Source organism: Macaca fascicularis, chromosome 11, assembly GCF_037993035.2.
Source record: "Macaca fascicularis isolate 582-1 chromosome 11, T2T-MFA8v1.1".
NCBI lineage: Eukaryota > Metazoa > Chordata > Mammalia > Primates > Cercopithecidae > Macaca > Macaca fascicularis.
The window spans coordinates 100,533,204-100,556,491 of NC_088385.1; the positions used below are offsets into that span (position 1 = coordinate 100,533,204).

Consider the following 23,288-nt stretch of genomic DNA (forward strand, 5'->3'; position numbering starts at 1 on the left):
AGCTCGATGAGGACAGGGCCTTGTGTGTTTTTTTCCCATGCTTGGTCTTCAGCACCTGAAATAACACTTTGAACTTGAACTTGGTAGGTGCACAATAAATATTTTTCTATTAAGTGAATGAAATTGTTCCTTCCTCTTCATGCTTAAGGGTTTTATGTTTTAGGGCTAATAGACATTCACATGAGAAAGCAGGAAAGTTTTTTGTTTGTCAAGCAATAAATTGTAGATTGGGCTGCAAAATAAGAAACATTCTTGAGAACATGTTACTATTAGAATAATAGTAACATGGGCTCAAGCAGTCCTCCCACTTTAGCCTCCTGAGTAGCTGGGACTATAGAGGCACACACCACCATGCCCAGCTAATTTTTACAATTTTTGTAGACAGGGTCTCACTGTGTTGTCCAAACCGATATGGAATTCCTGGACCCAAGCAGTCCTCACCTTGGCTTCCCAAAGTGCTGGGCTTACAGGCGTGAGCCACTGTACCTTGCCCAATCTGGTTTGTTTTTTTTTTGAGACAAAGTCTCTGTCAACCAGGCTAGAATGCAGTAGTGTGATCTTGTCTCATTGCAACCTCCATGCCTCCCCAGGTTCAAGGGATTCTTATGCCTCAGCCACCCAGATAGCTGGGATTACAGGCACTCATGACCACGCCCAGCTAATTCTTGTGTTTTTAGTGGAGAGGGGGTTTTGCCATGTTGGCCAGGCTGCTCTCTAACTCCTGGCCTCAAGTGATCTACCTGCCTTGGCCTCCCAGAGTGCTGGGATTACATGCATGAGCCACCATACCTGGCCCCATTCTGGTCTTTTTGACAAAGCTCTGACTTGGCTCCCTTTCTACTTTTCACTGATATCTTTGTTACTTTGCATTTCTGTAGTGCAGTCATGCATTGCTTACTGATGGGGATATGTTCTGAGAAATGCATCCTTAGGCAATTTCATTGTTATGTGAACATCATAGAGTGTTACTTATGCAAACCTAGATGGTGTAGGCTACTACACACCCAGACTTTATGGTATAGCCTATTGCTCCCAGGCTACAAATGTATACAACATATTACTGTAGTGAATACTATAGGCAGTTGTAACACAATGGTAAATATTTATGTATCTAAACGTATTTAAACATAGAAAAGGCACAGTAAAAATGTGATATAAAAGATAAAATGTAATACACCTGTATAGGGTACTTAGCCAAAAATGGAGCTTACAGGACTGGAAGTTGCCCTGGGTGAGTCAGTGAGTGTGAAGGCCTAGTACATTATTGTACACTGCTGTATACTTTATAAACAAACACTATATGTTTAGGCTACACTAAATTTTTTTAAAAATATTTTTCTTTCTTTAATAATAAATTAACCTTAGGTTACTGTCACTTTTAAACTTGATAAACTTAAAAAAATTTTTTTTTTTTTTTTTTTTGAGACGGAGTCTTGCTCAGTCACCCAGGCTGGAGTGTGGTGGCGCTATCTCAGCTCACTGCAAGCTCCGCCTCCCGGGTTCACGCCATTCTCCTGCCTCAGCCTCCCGAGTAGCTGGGACTACAGGCGCCGCCACTACGGCCGGCTAATTTTTTTGTATTTTTAGTAGAGACGGGGTTTCACCGTGTTCGCCAGGATGGTCTCGATCTCCTGACCTCGTGATCCGCCCGTCTCAGCCTCCCAAAGTGCTAGGATTACAGGCATGAGCCACTGCACCCGGCCAAAACATTTTTAATACTTTTTTACTCTTTTGTAATAACACTTAGCTTAAAATATCGTGTACAGCTATACATAAATATTTTCTTTATATCCTTATTCTATAAGCTTTTTTGTATTGCAATTTTTGTTTGCACTTTTTAAACTTTTTTTGTGAAAACTAAGACACACACATAGTCTAGGCCCACACAGGGTCAGGATGATCAATATTACTGTCTTCTACCTCCACATTTTGTCCCACTGGAAGGTCTTCAGGGACAATAACATGCCTGGAGCTGTCATCTCTTATGATAACAATGCCTTCTTCTGGAATACCTCCTGAAGGGCTTGCCTGAGGCTGTTTTACAATTGACTTTTTTAACAAGTAGAAGTACACTCTAATGATAAAAAGTATAGTATAGTAAATGCATAAACCAGTTGCCTAGTCATTTATTATTATTATTATTTTTAAATTATTTTGGTTGAGACAGGGTCTCACTACATGTTGCTTTGGCTGGTTTTGAGCTCCTAAGCTCAAGCCTCACAAAGTGCTGGGATTACAGGCGTGAGCCACTGTACCCTGCCGTTATTTATTATTATTATCAAGTAGTATGTGCTATATATAATTGTATGTGCTATACTTTTATACAGCTGGCAGTGCAGTCAGTTTGTTTACTTTAGCACCACCACAAACATGTAAGCAATGTATTGCACTGTGGCTTTCTGCACCATCACTAGGTGACAGGAATTTTTTTAGCTTCATGATAATCTTATGGGACCACTGTAGTATACACTGTCCTTCATCACTGTACATTGTTGACCAAAACATTGTTATTATTTCAGACAGAATCTCGCCCTGTCACCCAGGGTGGAATGCAGTGGCATGATCTCGGCTCACTGAAACCTTTGCCTCCTGGGTTCAAGCAATTCTCCTGTCTCAGCCTCCCAAGTAGCCGGGATTACAGGCATGCACCACCATACCTGGCTAATTTTTGTATTTTCAGTAGAGACAAAGAGTTTCACCATGTTGGCCAGGCTGGTCTTGAACTCCTCACCTCATGTGATCCGTCCACCGCGGCCTCCCAAAGTGCTGGGATTACAGGCGTGTGTCACTGCGCCCAGCCTCAAAACATTCTTATGCAGCCCATGACTTTACTTAATTGTGCCACCTCCATTGCTTTTTAAAAAACATACATATAAAAATAGAGATGGCGGTGGGTCTCACGATGGTGCCCCGGCTGGTCTCGAACTCCTAGGCTGAAATATTCCTTTGCTACTTTGACCTTCCTAAGTGCTGGGATTGCAGGTGTGAGCCACTGCACGTGGTCCACATTGCCTTTTTTTTTTTAATTGAGACAGGGCCTGTCTGTGTCACCCAGACTGGAATTCAGTGGCGCGATCTTGGCTCACTGCAGCCTCTGCTTCCTGGGCTTAAGCGATCCTCCCATTTCAGCCTCCTCAGTAGCTGGGACTACAGGCATGAGCTATCATGCCTGGCTAATTTTTTGTATGTTTTGTAGAGACAGAGTCTCCAACTCCTGAGCTCAAAGTGATCTGCCCAAAGTGCTAGGGTTAACACGTGAGCCACCGCACCTGACCACATTGCCTTTTAAAGAGGTCTTGTTTCATGTGCATAAACTAGATATAAATGTATGCTATAATATTTAATACAGTGGTAGAATGTAGTTGTCACTAATAGTATATGAATGTAAAGAAAATATCTGTTTGAATTGTTTCTTACTGGTTGTAAATTCAGATTTTCATTGTATTATAATACATATATATAGTTATTTTAAAGCAAGGCAGTGTTACAGTCTTGTTACATATATATTATTATTGAATATGTTACTTTCATTATGATAGCTTTATATAGTATTGAATGTTACAATCTTTGTTACATACCTTAATAACACTTAATATTTAAAATACAGGTAACTTGACCCTCCAAGATAGTGATTCCTTTTGTTTTCTGTTTTGTTTTGTTTTGTTTTGTTTTGATACAGGGTCTCTTTCTTGCTCAGGCAGGAGGGTACTGTGCAGTCATGGCTCACTGCAGCCTTCAACTCCTGGGCTCAAAGGATCATCCTGTCTCAGACCCCAAGAAGCTGGGACTGCAGCCGTACACCACCATGCCTGGCTAATTTATTTTTTGTTTTTAAATTTTTTTTTTTGAGACGGAGTCTCGCTCTGTCGCCCAGGCTGGAGTGCAGTGGCCGGATCTCAGCTCACTGCAAGCTCCGCCTCCCGGGCTTATGCCATTCTCCTGCCTCAGCCTCCCGAGTAGCTGGGACTACAGGTGCCCGCCACCTCGCCCGGCTAGTTTTTTGTATTTTTTAGTGAGGACGGGGTTTCACCATGTTAGCCCATGTTAGGATGGTCTCGATCTCCTGACCTCGTGATTCGCCCGTCTCGGCCTCCCAAAGTGCTGGGATTACAGGCTTGAGCCACCGCGCCCGGCCCGCTGTTTTTAAATTTTTTGTAGAGATGAGGTCTCACTGTGTTGGCCAGGCTGGTTTTAAACTCCTGGGCTCAAATGGTCCTCCCACCTTGGCCTCCGAAAGTGCTGGGATTACAGATGTGAGACACGTGGCTGGCCAAGACAGTGATTCTTAAACTCTTTAGTGAGCCACTATTACTGGTGGAATATGTTGTATATCATTCATGTGTGTCGAGGAGATGAGATTTTTAGTAATCATTAACTTTGGGGGAAAGGTATTTAAATAACAATAAAGCACTGTTTGGTGGCATTTTAGTCACCTGAAATGAAAATGTTGAAAATTTTTCTGCTTCCATTGGATATAAGAAATGTCATTTTCTTTCTTTTTTTTTTTTTTTTTGAGACGGAGTCTTGTTCTGTCACCCAGGCTGGAGTGCAAAGGTGCAATCTTGGCTCACTGCAACCTCTGCCTCCCGGGCTAAAGCAATTCTCCTTCCTCAGCCTCCCAAGTAGCTGGGATTACAGGCATGCGCTACCGCACCAAGCTAATTTTTGTATTTTTAGTAGAGACAGGGTTTCACCCTGTTGGCCAGGCTGGTCTTGTCCTGACATCAGGTGATCCACCCGCCTCGGCCTCCCAAAGTGCTGGGATTACAGGCGTGAGCCACCGTGCCCAGCCAAAAAATGTCATTTTCAATGAAAAGTTTTTCAGTTTCTCACCTTAATGATATAAAGTGAATGGTAAACTTTTAAGTTAAAAAATAATAATAGACATAATTTATACCTTTGAGAAACAGAAACTAAAGTAATAAGTACTTTATTACTGTGGAAAATAAGAATGTTAAATGAGGGCTTTCTTTTTTTCTTTTTTTTTTTTGTCTATTTGTAGTAGAGACAAGGTCTCGCTGTGTTGCCCAGGCTGGTCTTGAACTCAAACTGAAGTGATCCTCCCACCTTGGCCTCCCAAAGTGCTGGAATTACAGGCATGAGCCACCACACCCAGCCTTTCTATTTTTCTTTCTCTTTTTTTTGAGACAGGGTTTCACTCTGTCACCCAGGCTGGAACGCAGTAGTGTGATCACAGGTAGCTTCGACCTCCTGGTCTCAAGTGATCCTCCCACTTCAGCCTCTCGAGTAGCTGGGACTACAGGTGCATGCCATCACGCCTAGATAGTTTTTAAATTTTTTTGTCTGACCATGTTGTCCAAGCTGGTCCCGTGCTTTGGAACTCCTGGGCTCAAACGATTCTCCTGTCTTGGTTTCCCAAAGTGCTGGGATTACAGGCATGAGCCACTCACTGCACCTGGCCTAAATAAGAACTTTATTATTAGAAAAGAAACCTAAAATTTGGTGTGAGAAGAAAAATATTTCTGACTAATGAATAATGCAACTAAGTGAAACTTTGTTTTGATAACTTATTTGCCCTCCCTAAAGTACTATAGTGAATTACTGAGTATAGTAATTGTTTTATTGTAATCTCGAACAAATGCTGGCTAACATTCCCACATCTTCATGATGTTTGTTACTGATTATTTTGTAGCCTGTCCCTCGGCCAGATCCTGTGCATAACAATGAAGAAACACATGATCAAGTGCTGAAAACCAGATTGGAAGAAAAAGTTGAACACCTTGAGGAAGGACCTATGATAGAAAAACTTAGCAAAATGTTCTTTACAACTAAGCACCGTTGGTATCCTCATGGACAGTAAGTTTTCTTTTCTTCAATCCCCACTAGATACAGTAAAGGAACACCTTGATTTTCTTGCAGAAACAAACTTGTGAAGTGGTATTTTGCATGAGGAAATTAACCCCAAGTATAATCACATACTATTTTGTACTTTTTTTTTTCCTTTTCTGAGACAGGATCTCACTTTGTCACCCAGACTGGAGTGCAGTGCCACAGTCTCAGCTCACTGCAGCCTCAACCTCCAGTGCTCAAGTGATCTTCCCATTTAGCCTTCTGAGTAGCTAGGACTACAGGCATGTGCCACCACACCTGGCTAATTTTGTTCTTTTTTTTTTGAGTCTTGCTCTGTCAACCAGGCTGGAGTGCAGTGGCGTGATCTCGTTTCACTGCAACCTCTACCTCCAGGTTCAAGCGATTCTCCTGCTTCAGCCTCCTGAGTACCTGGGACTACAGGCACGTGCCACCACACCCGGCTAATTTTTTGTATTTTCAGTAGAGATGGGGTTTTACCATGTTAGCCAGGATGATCTCGAACTCCTGACCTTGTGATCCACCTGCCTTGGCCTCCCAAAGTGCTGAGATTATGGACGTGAGCCACTGAGCCTGGCTCATTTTTTTTCTTTTGTAGAGGCAAGGGCTCACTTACTGTGTTACCCAGGCTGATTTTAAACTCCTGGAGTCAAGTGATCCTCCTCCCTCAGCTGGGATTATAAGCATGAGCCCCTGCCACTGTACTTTTAAGTTTACATATAATTTAGCTAAAATGAAATAGTACTTCTTTTTTTCTTTATTTTAATGGGGGAATTTAACCAGAGCTTTCAGTGAATTTTATAAGAGTTCTTGAAAATTTTTACATTCTATGATGTATTCATTTGATATGTTGTTTTTGTTCATTTTCCTGTTAAGTAATTGATTGTGTCTTCAGCCTTTTATTAATTTCTTTATCAGATTTTGAGTTACTGCAAAAAATATTGGGTTACAGCAAATGATTGGGCAGCATATGTTGTTCTCAGTTCCCTTAGAAACTATAATTGCCCTGATGTTCACAAACACATTTTCCATCTATTCTTACCTGCCATTTGACTCTGGCATTAATTAGTTTTCCTTTTTTTGATTTTTTTCTTTTGTATCTGTCTTCTTCCATACCAAACTATAAGATATTTTTGTTGTTTATATTTGAACAAACTTTTTTTTTTTTTTTTTGAAAAGGAGGTCTCACTGTGTTACCCAGGCTGATCTTGAATTCCTGGGCTCAAGCAATCTTCCTTCCTCAGCCTCCTAAGTAGCTGGGATTACAGGCACACTCTGCCATGCCCAGCTAGTTTGAACAAAACTTTGTTCTTACTTGTTTAACTCAGTAACTAGCACTGGGCTGAGTACATTTAGAGAATTAATGAATATACATTCATCGAGCTGCTCTAAGTGCTGGTTAATGCAAAACATAATCCCCGTTTACAAATTGTTTATAGTCAAGGAGGGAAGGAAGTGGAGTAAATAAACGGTTAAATCAAGTGTAATTGAGCCTTGAAGGAGGGTTAGGAGTTAACCCATTGAGAATGAGGGGTAAACTTCACAGGCAGAGGAAATAGCATTTCAGATAAAGTGTGTGGGGGAAATTACTAGTAGGTCAGATTATGGCACCCAGAATATTAATTTATTATAACAAAACATAGCCCATTGTTTTCTGTGTTAAGAAGCCCCTTTCTTTTTTTTTTTTTTTTTTGAGACGGAGTCTCACTCTGTCTCCCAGGCTGGAGTGCAGTGGCGCGATCTCCACTCACTGCAAGCTCCGCCTCCCGGGTTCACGCCATTCTCCTGCCTCAGCCTCCCGTGTGGCTGGGACTACAGGCGCCCGCCACCGCGCCCGGCTAATTTTTGTATTTTTTTTTAGTAGAGACGGGGTTTCACCGTGTTAGTCAGGATGGTCTCGATCTCCTGACCTCGTGATCCGCCCATCTCGGCCTCCCAAAGTGCTGGGATTACAGGCGTGAGCCACCGCGCCTGGCCAAGAAGCCCCTTTCTTAATAATCTCTATAATAAAAGTGATTTTTTATATCATTTTCCCAAGGAAAAATATTGATTTTTTTTTTTTGCGGGAGTGGGGCCAACGTGGTCTTTCAATTCTTGCTTCTCTTTTGTATCTCCTTCTTTGATTTTTCCTTCTTATTTATTTTATTTAATTAATTTATTTATTTTTTGAGACATAGTCTCACTCTGTCGCCTAGGCTGGAGTGTGGTGGTGTGATCTCAGCTCACTGCAACCTCCGCTTCCCGGGTTCAAGTGATTCTCCCGCCTCAGCCTCCCAAATAGCTGGGACTATAGGCATGTGCCACCATACCTGGCGAATTTTTTGTATTTTTAGTAGAGATGAGGTTTCACCATGTTGGCCAGGCTGGTCTCGAACTCCTGACCTCAGGTGATCTGCCCACCTTGGCCTCCCAAAGTGCTGGGATTACAGGCGTGAGCCACTCCTCCGGCCTTCCTTCTTTTTTAATACCCACTTTGTTTATGCATGCTACCTGGATTTTTCCTTATATTTTTAATTGTAAAGTTAGGATATGTGCAAACAAATTAGGGAACCATCTGATAGCCCTATATCTTAAATCATTAAATCTCATTATATTCTGAGATTTCTTTTTATGATTCTTAACATCTCTCATGTTTATTTTTGACTTGTATCACATTATCCAGGTATTTGAGTTCAAACCTTGTTTCAACGTCTTCTGTAATGGCTTTCCGTACCTGTTTCTTTCCTGCATGTTCCATATTGCTACAATCTGTTTTAAGCATTCAGAACCAAATAATTCTAAAGGTGTGTAACCTGACAGAGACAAGACTGAAGACAGGGAGAATAATTAGGAGTCTTAAAACCAAGCATGTTATCTTTAGACATTTGTGTTTAGTACCCTAACTATGTTTAATCTTATTTACTTAATCTTACTGCTAATCAGCTTTTGACTGCTAGTTAGTTTAATCTCCTGATATTTTTTTTCCCATCAAAACTACTAGGCATTTTTTATTGTAAATTAACTTTAATTAGAGGGACTTGATTGTCCCAATATCTATCCTAATAAAGAGCTTGGCAAAAAAACCCCAGAGACTAGTTTATGTGTATAAAGAGAAATTTTATCTATAGGCCTTGTCCTTGTAGATGTATCATCTTGCTGAATTTTCAATAAGCCTATGTGTAATCACTTATCGTTCAACACGTATTTATTTGGTATCTACATATATATTTTGGGTTAATGTGAGTCATTTTCAGGTGTTGGTTTCTGGATGTCAGTGACCATTTCTTTCTTTTTTTCTATCCCTCTATCTATCTGTCTGTCCGTCTGTCCATCTGTCCATCCATCCATTGATTGATTGATTGATTCATTCATTCTCAGCTTGTTTTCCCTAGTCAGACTATTTCTTTTTAAACCTCATTTAATATATAGAAGGATGTTTTACTAAATATTTCACAGTTCTTAAGTTACAGCAGTCAAAAGAATGGGACTCATTATGAATTTATTAACTGGGGATATGTAACTTTTTAAATAAGTTTTCATTAAAAGGTATAAAACACATTTTATTTTTATTTTTATTTTTATTTTTCTGAGACAGAGTCTTGCTCTGTTGCCCAGGTTGGAGTGCAGTGGTGCCATCTCGGCTCACTGCACCCTCTGCCTCCTGGGTTCAAGCAATTCTAGTCCCTCAACTTCCCAAGTAGCTGGGACTACAGGCGCACACCACCATGCCTGGCTGTTTTTTGTGTTTTTAGTAGAGACGGGCTTTCACCATGTTGGCCAGGCTGGTCTCAAACTCCTAACCTCAAGTGATCCCCCTGTGTTGGCCTCCCAAAGTGCTGGGATTACAGGTGTGAGCCATCATGCCTGGCCAAAACACACATTTTTTAAAAGTATTTTTAAACTATGCAGAAGTATTTAAAATATAAAATGGAAGTGTTCTCTCTTTCTATGTTCCCCATAGGGAATTGGGTATAATATGAGGTAGGGCTATTCTTAGAGGTAGAGGCTAACCTACCTAGATGTTGAACATCTTTTCGTGTGCTTATTGGCCATTCATATGTTTGGGGTTTGGGTTTTTTTTGTTTTCAGTTAAGTATCTGTAGAAATATTTTGTCTATTTTTAAAAAAGCAAATTGAGTGTCTTATTAAGGTATAAAACTTAACAGACCAAAGTGGTATATGAGCTATATGCTTTGTAAATTTTGTTATCTAAGCTTGCTTTTCACTATGTATGTTTAATGTATGTATGTATGTATTTTAATAGATACTGTCTTAGATGTGGTTTCCTAGAAGACCGTAAGATAAGGATTTTTTTGTTGTTGTTGTTTTATTTCAATTTTTAGCTTCAGGGGGGTACACAAGAATATATTGTGTGATGCTGAGGTTTGGAGTATGATTGAACCCATCACCCAGGCAGTGAGCTAGTGCCCAATAGGTAGTTCTTCAGCCTTCTCTCACCTCTTTCCCTCCTGCCTGTTGTCCCCAGTGTTTTTTGTTTCCATCTTTATGTCCATGTCTACTCAATGTTTGGCTCCCACTTATAAGTGAGAACATGTAGTATTTGGTTTTCCGTTTCTGTGTTAATTCGCTTAGGATAATGGCTTCTGTGCTGCTGCAAAGGACATGATTTTGTTCTTTTTTATGTCTGTATAGTGTTCCATGGTGTATATGTACCACATTTTCTTTATCCAGTTCACCATTGACAGGCACCTAGATTGATTCCCTGTCTTTGCTGTTGTGAGTAGGGCTACAGTGAACATACAATTACATGTGTCTTTTTGGTGGAACAATTTCTATTCCGTTGGGTATTTACCTAGTAACGGGATTGGTGGGTCGAATGGCAATTCTGTTTTTAGTTCTCTGAGAAATCTCCAATTGCTTTCCATAGTGGCTGAACTAATTTACATTCCCACCAACAGTATGTAAGCATTCGCTTTTCTTTGCAGCCTTGCCAACATTTGTTATTTTTTTCTGTTTTTAACAATAGCCGTTCTAACTAGTGTCAGCTGGTATCACACTGTGATTTTTATTTGCATTTCTCTGATGATTAGTGATGTTGAGCATTTTTTCATATGTTTATTGGCTGCTTGTATGTCTTCTTTTGAGAAGTATCTGTTCATGTTCCCTTGCCTACTTGTTAGTGGAGTTGTTTGTTTTTTGCTTAAGTTCCTTATAGATTCCAGAGAGTAGACCTTTGTTGGATGCATACTTTGTGAATATCTTATATTCTGTAGGTTGTCTGTTTACTCTGTTGATAGTTTTTTTTGCTGGGCAGAAGCTCTTTGCTTTATTTATTTATTTATTTATTTATTTATTTATTTATTTTTGAGGCGGAGTTTTGCTCTTGTTGCCCAGACTGGAGTGCAATGTCACGATCTTGGCTCACCACAACCTCTGCCTCCTGGGTTGAAGTGATTCTCCTGCCTCAGCATCCCGAGTAGCTGGGATTACAAGCATGCACCACCATGCCCAACTAATTTTGTATTTTTAGTAGAGACGGGGTTTCTCCATGTTGGTCAGGCTGCTCTCGAACTCCCGACCTCGGGTGATCCACCCGCCTTGGCCTCCCAAAGTGTTGGGATTACAGGTGTGAGCCACTGTGCTTGGCGAACTCTTTGTTTTAATTAAGTCCCACTTGTCAGTTTTTGTGTTTTTTTGCAATCGCTTTTGAATACTTAGTCATAAATTCTTTACCAAGACCAATGTCCAGCATGGTGTTTCTTTGAATGTAGCTTATGTTTCTTTCTTTGAAAGAAAAGAAAAATGTAAGCAGAATAATATTTCCTAGGTTTTCTTCTAGGATTTTTGTAGCTTGAGGTCTTATATTAAGTCTTTAATCTGTCTTCAGTTGTTTTTTATATATGATGGTAGGTAAGGGTCCAGTTTCATTATTTTGCATATGGTTAGCCAGTTATCCTGGCACCATATGCAAAATAGGTTGTAGGTGTATGGCTTTATTTTTGGGTTTATTATTTTGTTCCATTTATCTCTGTGTCTCTTTTTTATCACTACCATGCTGTTTTGATTACTGTAGCCTTGTAGTATAGTTTGAAGTCAAGTAATGTGATGTCTCTGGCTTCTTTCTTTTTGCTTAGAATTGCTTTGGCTATTTGGACTCTTTTTTGGTTCCATATGAATTTTAGAATAATTTTTTCCTTTTTTTTGGAGACAGAATTTCGCTCTTGTTGCCCAGACTGGAACACAATGGCATGATCTTGGCTCACTGCAGCCTTTGCCTCCTGGGTTCAAGCAATTCTCCTGCCTCAACCTTCTGGGTAGCTGGGATTACAGGCATGTGCCACCACACCTGGCTAAGTTTTGCATTATTAATAGATACAGGGTTTCACCATGTGGCCAGGCTGCTCTCAAACTCCTGACCTCAGGTGATCCACCTGTCTCAGCCTCCCAAAGTGCTGGGATTACAGGTGTGAGCCACAGTGCCCGGCCTAGAATAGTTTTTTTCTAATTCTGTGAAATGATGTTGGTAGTCTGATAGGAATAGCATTGAATCTATAGGTTGCTTTGGGCAGTATAGACATTTTAACAATATTGGTTTTTCCAACCCATGAGCATGGAATGTTTGTCCATTTGTGTCATCTGTGATTGATTGATTGATTGATTTTTGAGATGGAGTCTTACTCTGTCACCCAGGCTGGAGTGCAATGTCATGGTCTCCGCTCACTACAACCTCTGCCGCCCGAGTTCAAGCGATTCTCCTGCCTCAGCCTCCAGAGTAGCTGGGACTACAGGCGCATGCCACCACACCTAGCTAATTTTTGTATTTTTAGTAAAGATGGGGTTTCACTATGTTGGCCAGGCTGGTCTTGAAATCCTGACCTCATGATCTGCCCGCCTCGGCCTCCCAAAGTGCTGGGATTACAGGCGTGAGCCACAGTGTCCGGCTGTCTCCTGTGATTTCTTTCAGCAGTGCTTTGTAGTTGTTGTAGAGCCTTTTCACCTCCTTGGTTAGATGTATTCCTAGGCATTTTACATTTTCTTGTGGCTGTTGTAAATGGGATTGTGTTGATAGTGTTGTTTGTTTTCTTTATCCTTACTCATTTTTTATTTAATCAATTATTGTGAGAGGAATGTTGAAATCTGCAACTGTAATTGTAGACTTCAGGCTCTCAGCTTGAACATTATTGGTATATAGGAATACTACTGATTTTTGTACATTGATTTTGTATCCTGAAACTTTACTGAAGTTGTTTATCAGGTCTAGGAGCCTTTTGGCTGAATCTTTAGGGTTTGCTAGGCATTGAATCGTTTTATCAGTGAAGAGAGATTATTTGACTTTTTCTTTTCCTGAATGGATGCCTTTTCTTTTTTTTTCTTGCCTGATTGCTCTGGCTAGGACTTCCCCAGTACTATGTTGAATAGGAGTAGTGAGAGTGGGCATCCTTGTCTTGTTTCTGTTATTAAAGGAAATGCTCTCAGCTTTTGCTTGTTCAGTATGTTGGCTGTGGGTTTGTCATAAATGGCTCTTATTGTTCTGAAGTATGTTCCCTCAATGCCTAGTTTACTGAGGATTTTCATCATGAAGGGATGTTGGATTTTACTGAAAGTTTTTTTCTGTGTTTATTGAAATGATCTTTTTTTTGTTTTTAATTCTGTTTATATGATGAATCACATTTATTTATTTGCATATGTTGAATCAGCCTTGCATCCCAGGCAGAAAGCTTGCTTGATCATGGTGAATTAATTTTTTGATGTGCTGCTAGATTTGGTTTGCTCGTATTTTGTTGAGGATTTTAGCGTCCGTGTTTATCAGGATATTGGCCCATAGTTTTGTTTTTTTGTTATGTCTCTGTCAGATTTGGATATCAGGATGATGCCGTTTTTGTAGAATTAGTTGGGGAGGAGTCCTTCCTCCTCGATTTTTTGTTGTTGTTGTTGGGGGGAATAGTTTCAGTAGGATTGGTACTGGCTCTTTGCACATCTGGTAGGATTCAGCTGTGAATCTATCTGGTCCAGAGCTTTTTTTGGTTGTTGGTTTTATATTACTGATTCAGTTTCAGAACTCATTATTCATCTGTTCAGGGTTTCAGTTTCTTCCTGATTCAATCATGGGAGGTTGTACATTTTCAGGAATTTATCCATTGCCTCTAGATTTTCTAGTTTGTGTGCTTGGAAGTGTTCGTAATAATAGTCTCTGAGGAATCTCTTGAACCTGGGAGACGGAGGTTACAGTGAGCCTAGATTGTGCACCATTGCACTCCAGCCTGGGGGACAAGAGCAAAACTCTGTCCCTGCCCCCTCACCCCCCCAAAAAAATAATAGTCTGTGAGAATCTGTTGTATTTCTCTGGGATTGGTTGTAATGTCACCTTTGTCATTTCTGTATTACTTTTAACCTGGCTGTCTTTATTTTTAAAGTGGATTTCTTATTGGCAGCATATAGTTGGGGCTTGCCCTTTTTTTTTTTTTTCTCAGCTAATCTGACCTCAGTGCCCCATCTCATTTCAACATCAAGCTATTTAAAATGCTTTATCCCTCAGTTTTCAGCACTTTTACTCTTCCTCTGCTATTTGCTCTTAGCTTACTTTCTTCATGACATTTTACTTCTTTATATTCACTTTGAATGTCTACTGTCCCTCTTAGCACAACTATATATAATTATAGATTATTAGGTATCTGTTAATGTTATATTTACACTTTTAGGTGACTTTTTTTGGTTAAATCTTCTCTGGATTATTTTCTCTTTGTCAAGGATGTGGTTGGGCGTGGTGGCTCATGCCTGTAATCCCAGCACTTTGGGAGGCCAAGGTGGGTGGATCACTTGAGATCAGGAGTTCGAGACCAGCCTGGCCAACATGGCAAAACCCTGTCTCTACTAAAAATACAAAAATTAGCTGAGTATGATGGTGGATGCCTGTAATCCCAGCTACTCAGGAGGCTGAGGCAGGAGAATTGTTTGAACTCAGGAGGTGGTGGTTGCAGTTAGCTGAGATTGTGCAGCCAGCCTGGGTGACAGAGTAAGACTCTGTGTCAAAAAAAACAAACAAACAAACAAACAAAATAAAACCCAAACATTTGTTTTGTAATTTGCCACAAGAATTCTAACACAGTATCCTTAATACAATGTATGGGTACTAAATTGTTATCTGATGGAATACTATCTCACCTAATTGTCTTCACAGCTTCTTTAAGGTGTTTAGTTCCTCTTTGAAATGGTACTTTATGGTAGTTTTGAGGATACACTGGTAAATTTCCCAGTGATTCTTGGAAGTTTTATTTCCAGAGTTCAGCTACCAGGTTATATGGGTTTATCCAGTTCCATTTTATCCAGGTAGGTCACAGGTGGGTTAAGATGTTCCTCATTATCAGATTCTTAATCAAGGTCAGCAGATCCTTAATGATCCGAAGGTGTTGCCCCACTTCATTCAGTCTTGAAACTACCTGCGTCTAATTACTGGCCTCACCCAAGGTGGGTGAACTGGGAGTGTAAGTTGTATGACTGAAGAATCAATGCTGAATAGGCCAGTGGCTAATAAGTATCGTTGATTAGATTATCTCATGTCTGAAAATCTGAAGTGTTTACTATTAAATCTGTGGGCCAGGATTACACGCTTGTAATCCCAGCACTTTGGGAGGCTGAAGTGGACAGATTGCTTGAGCCCAGCAGTTGGAGACCAGCATGGGCAACATGGCAAACCCCATCTCTCCAGAAAATGCAAACAACAACAACAAAAATCAGCCAGCTATGGTAGTATGCTTCTGTAGTCCCAGCTACTTAGGAGGTTGAGTCTTTAGTCTTCCTTAGTTGGCATGAAAAAAAATCAAGTCACAAAGTATTCCTTCTAATATAATCTTCCTAGAACACATCATTTAAGCAATATTATTGTTGCAGGACTTTTTTCTTAGGTCAGCTAAAGACACACAACCACAAAAAATTATGCTCACAGACAATCTGAAGGGTGAGGAAGGACACGGTTTATCAGGTGAAAAGGAAAAAACTCAGCAAAGCGAGAGAGGTTCCTGTTAACAGGCCCACATCTCACAGATTGAATCCCCAGGTTACCACACCAGATCATGAGAGGCCAGGCTCCTTTTTCCTGCAAACAGCACGAACTTCCCGAGGCTCTACCCCATTTTCCCAGTGCACAGGCTGGTCGGAGTTTCTCTGGGGGACCCCGTATCTCTATAGAGTTCCTGATGATGTGTCTGTTACTTTTCTCATTAATTCGACCTTAGTAACTGTTGAAATTCTTTTTATATATCTAAAGTTAATATACTATCTTGATTTATCTTGGTGCTTCCTTTTCATCTCCCTTGTCTCTAGATTTTGGAGTGCCCCAAGAATCAGTCCTTGGACCTCTCCACTTTTCTCTTCCATTCTCTAGGACAGGAATCTCATCCAGTCCCATGGCATTAAATACCATCTGTGTGATGATGGCTTCCAAATCCATCTGTGGTCAAGACCTGTCCCTTGACCTCTAGGCTTATATATCCTATTGCCTACTTGACATGTGTAGTAGGTATCCTTAACTTGGTATGTGTCTAACTGCACTTCTGATGGTCCTCCACAAACCAGCTTTTCCTGCAGCCTGCTCTCTCAGTTAATGCCAGTTTTGTTCTTCTAGCTGCTTGGGCCAAAACCTTGGTACCACTCTTGACTCCTTTCTCTATCTCATACCCAACATCTGGTCTGTTAGCAAATCTTGTTAGCTCTATCTCTAAAATGTATCCAGATGTGACTACTTATCACCATTCCCTCTGCCACTATCCTAGTCCAAATCACCATTCTTGCCTGTTTTGTTGAAATAATTTCCTAACTGGTCTCCCAGCTGCTTCCTTTGCTTTGCTGCAGTCTGTTTGTAGCATAGCAGCCAGAGTAACCATGTTAATACTTCCCTTGGTTCTTGTAATTTTTCTGTTGAAAATCCTCAAACAGGCCGGGCGCGGTGGCTCACGCCTGTAATCCCAGCACTTTGGGAGGCAGAGGCGGGCAGATCACGAAGTCAGGAGATCAAGACCATCCTGGCTAACATGGTGAAACCCCGTCTCTACTAAAAATAAAAAAAAAATTAGCCAGGCATGGTGGCAGGCGCCTGTAGTCCCAGCCACTTGGGAGGCTGAGGCAGGAGAATGGCGTGAACCCAGGAGGCAGAGCTTGCAGTGAGCTGAGGTTGCGCCACTGCATGGCAGTCTGGGTGACAGAGCAAGACTCCGTCTCCAAAAAAAAAAAAAAAAGGAAATCCTCAAACAGCTTCCTATCTCACTCAAATACTCTAGGCCTGCAACTACCTACATGATTTGGTCCTGCATTACCTTTCTGCTCTCATGCCCTACTGTCTTTTCCTTGTTCATGTATTCTGGCTAGATGGCCTCTTTTTTGCTTTTGAACATGCCCTTCCTTCCACCTCAGGGCCTTTATACTTGCTGTTTGTCTGCATAGAACACTCTTCCTCGCAGTATCAGTAAAGCTAGCTCTCTTACTTCCTTCAGGGTTTTACTCAATGAAGCCTTCCCTGACCAGTTTGTTTATCTTATTTTCCTATCTCCTGTATTGGAATGTAAGATCCATGAAAGTCGGGATTTTTATCTTGTTTTGTGTACTACAGAATGATTAGGATCTACACATAGTAGGTGCTCACACATTTTAAAATGGATAAATGATTCTGATTGTCGTAATACCTGTTTTTTTTTTTTTTTTTTGAGACAGGGTCGTGCCCTGTCACCCAGACTGGAATGCAGTGGCCTGATCTCAGCGCACTATGACCTCTGCTTCCTGGGTTCAAGAGATTCTCCTGCCTCAGTAGCTGGGACTACAGATGCATACCACCATGCCTGGCTACTTTTTAAATTTTTTGTAGAGATGGGGTTTCGCTATGTTGCCCAGGCTGGTCTCGAACTCCTGGACTCAACTGATCTGCCCACCTTGACCTACCAGAGTGCTGGAATTACAGGGATGAGCCACTGTGCCCGGTCCCCACAATTTTAAAAAATTAGTTGGGCATGGTGGTGCATGCCTATAGTCCTACCTACTGAGAAGACTGAGGTGGGAGGATCACTTGAGCCCAGGAGTTTGAGGGTGCAATGAGCTATAATTGTGTCATTACACTCCATCCTGGGTGTCAGAGCAAGACCCTGACTCTAGGAAAGAAAGGAGGAGAGAAAAAGAACGGGGGTGTAGGGAGGGAGAGAGGCAGACGGGCATGAAGGAAGGAGAAAATAATTCTAAATTTCTGAAATATAGGGCAATCTTACAAATGCATGAATAATAGTACTACTTCATTTAAGAAACGACTTTAATATTTTCCCATGGAGACAACAAAAATTAGCTACTTCCATCAGTAGGAAACAGATTTGATTACCTAGCTTAGTATGAACCAGGAGGTAAAGTTTTCTGGGTTAAGAGCTGTGGACCAGTGTTCCAGATGTCACCGAGTTATTGTGTAATTTAAGAAGTGTAACAATATAACTTGGTTTGCCAGGAGCAATCTCAATTTAACTTGTGTATTAATTATTAATAGTGCCTGCAAGGTTCCCAGTCTGGATGATAGAATAAGGTCATCCTAAAATTAAGGTGCTTGCTTTTGGCTAGTGATTGTAGTGTACACTAAAATTCATGCATGATAAGAAATCTGTAAATGCCATTTGACATTTGTTGAGCATATTTTAGAACTTGACTTTGTTCAATTTAGGGCTATCAGAGTCTCAAACATTTTCAGTTTTGAGTAGTAAATACAGTTGAACAGTGTATGCTGAATGACATTTTTAATGGATGGTTCTTAGCATTTTGAAAGTCTCAGACTTCATTGAGAGTCTAATAAAAGTTTTCAATCCACTGCCCAGAAAAACACATATTCACAATTTTTACAAATAATTTCAAGAGGTTATTGACTTCCCAAACCCCTTCTAGAACCGCTCGCTATTCCCAATGACCATTCTCCTTGCTTTGAGAGAATGCCTTTCAGAGACGCTATTGCACTAGTACAACCTTGATTATCTGGTATGTCAATGGAACCTTTTAGGAAAAAAGAAGAATTTTCTCTATGCCAACATAAGTACATGTAGAAATGTTTATGCAAATGGTATTTTACTGTGTGTATTTTTTGACAACTTACTGTTCCATGTTGATATATACAGATGTAATTCATTCTTTTCAATTTAGTTCTTGTATTTTGCAAATTTTCCAGAAAAAAAATAAGTGTGTCAGGAAGTTGCCTTTATGAAACCTGAAGCAAAAAAATGCTTTAGCTATCTTAATCACAACAACTAAAGATCGTAGGGTACATGTCTTACCATTTATAGTATAAAACTGAATTTCCACATTAGCAAAAAATTGAAAACAAAAATTAACTTGTGACCAACTTCCAAAATCTGACCAGAAGGAAATTTTTGAAGATAACTCATCACAAAAGCACATGTACTCCATGCAGACATTTTTCTTGAATCAGTGAAGAAAATAAGGAAATGCAGAGGAGCAAAACAAAAAATTCTCCATGGTGAAATCACTCAAAAACTATCACTGCTAACAATGCATTTCATTTCTCTATATCTATACGTAAGTTTCGTTAGTTTGCTTATTTTTATATGGTTATAATCATACTGTATATGTAAATTTGCTCCTGTGTTCTTCCTGAATATTTTAACTACTTTTTCTATATTCCTTTGGGACAGAGTGCTAGAAGAGGAATTACTAGGTCAAAAGTTATGAATATTTTTTGATACATCTTATCATATTGCTTTTCAAAAGTATTTTGAAGTAAAAGTTTATACTTTTAACCAGTCGGGTCTGATAGTGCTAATTTCACCACACCTGGGCTTGGATTGGGCATTATGATTTTTAACATGTTTGTGATCTCAAAAACAAGTAAAAGGTTCCTCCCTGTTCTGATTTGCAATTCCTCCATTTTTCATGACATCATACATTTTTCCACAAACATATTACTAGTTATATCTTATTTTATATTAAAACATGATTTTGCATTTTAAAGACCTCCATTTAGAGGAAAATAGCCCCTTGTAAATAAAACTTTAACAGAACACATTCGTGTTCACAATGTGATGTTTCTTTTATGTTTTAGAAGCCTAAATCTCACCAGATGTGATATTGCTTTACTACTAAGACAAAAAACCATTAGTTTTTAATTCAAAATCAGTCATCTAGGTTACCATGTTGTAATTATCCTCAAGATATGAAAGAAAACTGTTTCAAATGCTTAATATAATTAATAGTCAACAACTTAGCCACATGTGGTGGTGTGCCTGTAGTCCCAGCTACTAGGCAGGGTAAGGTAGGAGGAGCCCTTGTGCCAGGAGTTTGAGGCTGTAGTACCCTATTGTTGAACTTATGAATAACCTCTGCACTTCAGCCTGGGCAATAAAGCAAGACCCAGTCTCTAGAAAAAAAAAAAAATGATTACATAAAAAAAGGTAAACAAATTTTCACAATGGGAGAATGTGGCTTATTATTAAGAAATGCCTGATACATAGTTTCATTGATTTTTAAAAAATAGTTCCAATAGCAAAATAATCATAGAAGTTAGATTTTTATCAGGAATGATTTTTATTAAAATCGTCTCATTCCAAGTATTTTCTTCTTTTCAAGGTATCACAGACGTCGTACGAATCTGAATCCTCCAAAAGACAGATGATGCTGAGGTTCCTGGGGGAATCAAAGAGAAATGTGCCTCATTTGCCATTTGAGAAAATGTAGTCTGGTGTATTCACTAATATACAGTAAAGTAATAATGATAAAATATCTTTTCATATATTAGAATGTGTACTTTTATATAAAGTAGTTCTGGATTTGACATTCTTATTTAGAGAAACCTATTTTCTTTTTTTTCTTTTTCGATTTTAGTCTTTCATTTATGTACAGTCTCCAATTTACAACTTTTCCATAGTGCCAAAGCCATACATATTCAGTAGAATATCAATAAATTACATGAGAAATTCAACACTTTATTATAAAACGGGCTTTGTGTTAGATAATTTTGCTCAACTGTAGGCTACTGTAAGTGTTCTGAGCATATTTAAGACAGGCTAGCATTTTCAATTTACAATATTTTCAACTGATAGTAGGTTTATTGGGATGTAACTCTACCATAAGTTGAGAAACATCTCTTTTTGGGTGTCTACTGTGATTTAAGTATTTTTAATCATCAGCAAAACATTGTTAGTAGGGTAAATATGATTAATAAAAAGGTACATAGCTTTCATGAAGGAGATTTTTAAATTGCCTTTGAGAATAAACTCATACGGTCTACCAAGAAAATAAATATTGTAATGTTTCAGTTATCTTCTAGGAAATAATTAAATTAGTGATATTTTAATCAGGTTTTACTATCTGCTAGGCCCCTTCCATCCATTCTTATTAAATTCTCAAAATAATCCTTTGAAGGAGTATAATTACATTTTACAGTGACTTGAACCCTACTAAAAAAGTGGGAGAGCCAGGAGCCAAACTATCAGGCTCCAAAGCTTTTTTTCAGTGCATCACAATGACAAAGGGGTGGTTTTCTTTCACCCAAGAATGTGCTTTCCTGGAAATTTTTCTAGATAGAATATTATGTAATTTGTTTTGAGGGTTTTTTTTTCCTGGCTGTCTTAAAGATTATGCTAGCTTTAGAACACATGCAAACAGCTGCAGCTCTGTGATTAAAACATTAAGGTCACTAGACTGGTGTTATGAGAATGTTAATAGATAATTCTGCTGCCTCTATTAGCTTATATGTGATCCTTAATAGCATTGCTTCCCCTTCAGTTTCTATTTAGGAGGTGAAGAATCTTTTAATAAGGTAGAAAGCTTGCTTTATTTAAATTTGTACTGTAGAATGTTTGTGATACAGTATTTGTAAAATTGATGTGAAAAATAATTTCTCATTCAGTCTATTGTTTGATCTAGTTCTTTTAATAAAGGAACTCTAGTTGAAGTTTCAAGTGGCCAGTGAAGTGTGAGGAATAGTGACTAGGAGAGAGTAAAGGAAATAATAATGTTGACCCTCTGTTACCCAAAGGAAATATTTTTAAGTGGTTTACTTTTTCCATTAATATAAATTTCATTTGGAAAGATTAAAAAAACAAGTTTGATTGAACTTGATAAATCAGAAATATTTACCAGCTTTATCGATGGTGTATTCTTGAAAAATGTTTGGTTTTCTTTCAGGTTGACTTATATCCAGAATCCTACAAATTTTTAGCTATGTTATAAATGTAGAAAGAAGTGAAAAATCAAAATATAATGACGAAGATTTTCTTCTCTTCCAAGTAGAAAGCTCTACTAAATTAGGGATTTACCCAAGACACCTAAATCCACATGCTTATGTGTCAATGCTTTGGAGAATTAACTTTGACTTTATTGTACTGGAAGTATAGATTAACACTGTGCTTTCTGGGATTTTGCTTTTCATGGTTTGCTGATTTTTAATTTTGCTAAATAAGCACATATTCCATCACCAGCATCACCTGCCCTCTGTTCCTCCCCCGCCCCCCAGGGATAAGAACCTGTTATCCACCATCACTAACATTTTATGAAAGATCTACTTATTTCTGTTTTGCAGACATTTTAAAATTCGTAAAATGGGATGCTTCTTTAAATTAAATACATTTAGCTTCATGAAAAACTCACTGCACAGTTACTGTTCAAGCATTATTGGAAACCACCAGAGGGCACTCTCACCCAGGGCTTCATTTGAACATCTCACCCAAAAGTGACTTTTAAAAGCACTTAATTAGCAGAGAATTTGGATGTTCATTAGTTGAGAATGACTAGTAGAATAGATGGTAATAGTGAAATTAAGTGCTGGAATATTCTGAGTAGGCCAATAGCAAAAACTGATTTTTTTTTTTTAAGAGATCTTGCTGTGTCGCCCAGGATGGAGTACAGTGGCACAATCACATTGCAGTGCAACCTCAATATCCTGGGCTCAAGCAATCCTCCCACCACAGCCTCCCGAGCTGCTGGCACTACGCATGTGTGCTGCCACGCCTGGCTAATTGTTTTAATTTTTTTATAGAGATGGGGTTTCGCCATGTTGCCCAGGCTGGTCTTGAACTCCTGGGCTCAAAGCAATCCACCTGCCTTGGCCTCCAAAAGTGTGGGATTACAGGTGTGAGCCACTGTGCCAAGCCTTATTATTTTTTTTTAATATTAACATTTTGTATACCTTCTTTCTTTGTATTTCTCTGCATAAATATATTTCAAAAATAAAAATAGAGCTCATAATGTATGCCGTTTTGGAATGCTTTTTTCACTTAATAGGAATTTTTTCCGTAAGTACTCTGATTTAATGGGTGCATATTCTTCTATAATCTAGCTTGTCATAATTTAATTAACCCCCTGCTGTTAGACGTAATCATTGTTTCTGTTTGTTCCATCTTGTAAATAATGCTGTTATTAATATCCTGGTGGATTATTACTGTTTTTTATTATTTTTCAAATTTCTTTTTTTTTCTTATAATCTCATCAGAAGCTAGCAAGATCATTACTATTTTCTTAGATTTGTTTCTGTAAGTGCAATCATTGAATCA

At 39.2% G+C, this 23,288-nt stretch overlaps 1 protein-coding gene across 1 annotated transcript in view; it reads left to right on the forward strand.

Annotated features, from left to right (window-relative positions):
- MRPL42 (mitochondrial ribosomal protein L42) overlaps window positions 1-22,987 on the forward strand; it is a 36,563-nt gene extending 13,576 nt beyond the window's left edge. Inside the window, exons 5-6 of the mRNA XM_005571862.5 lie at window positions 5,654-5,817; window positions 20,365-22,987. Coding sequence (XP_005571919.2) covers window positions 5,654-5,817; window positions 20,365-20,410 — 210 coding nt within the window. The 3' untranslated portion in view covers window positions 20,411-22,987. The remainder of the gene's footprint in view (window positions 1-5,653; window positions 5,818-20,364) is intronic.
- Window positions 22,988-23,288: the final 301 nt, after the last annotated feature.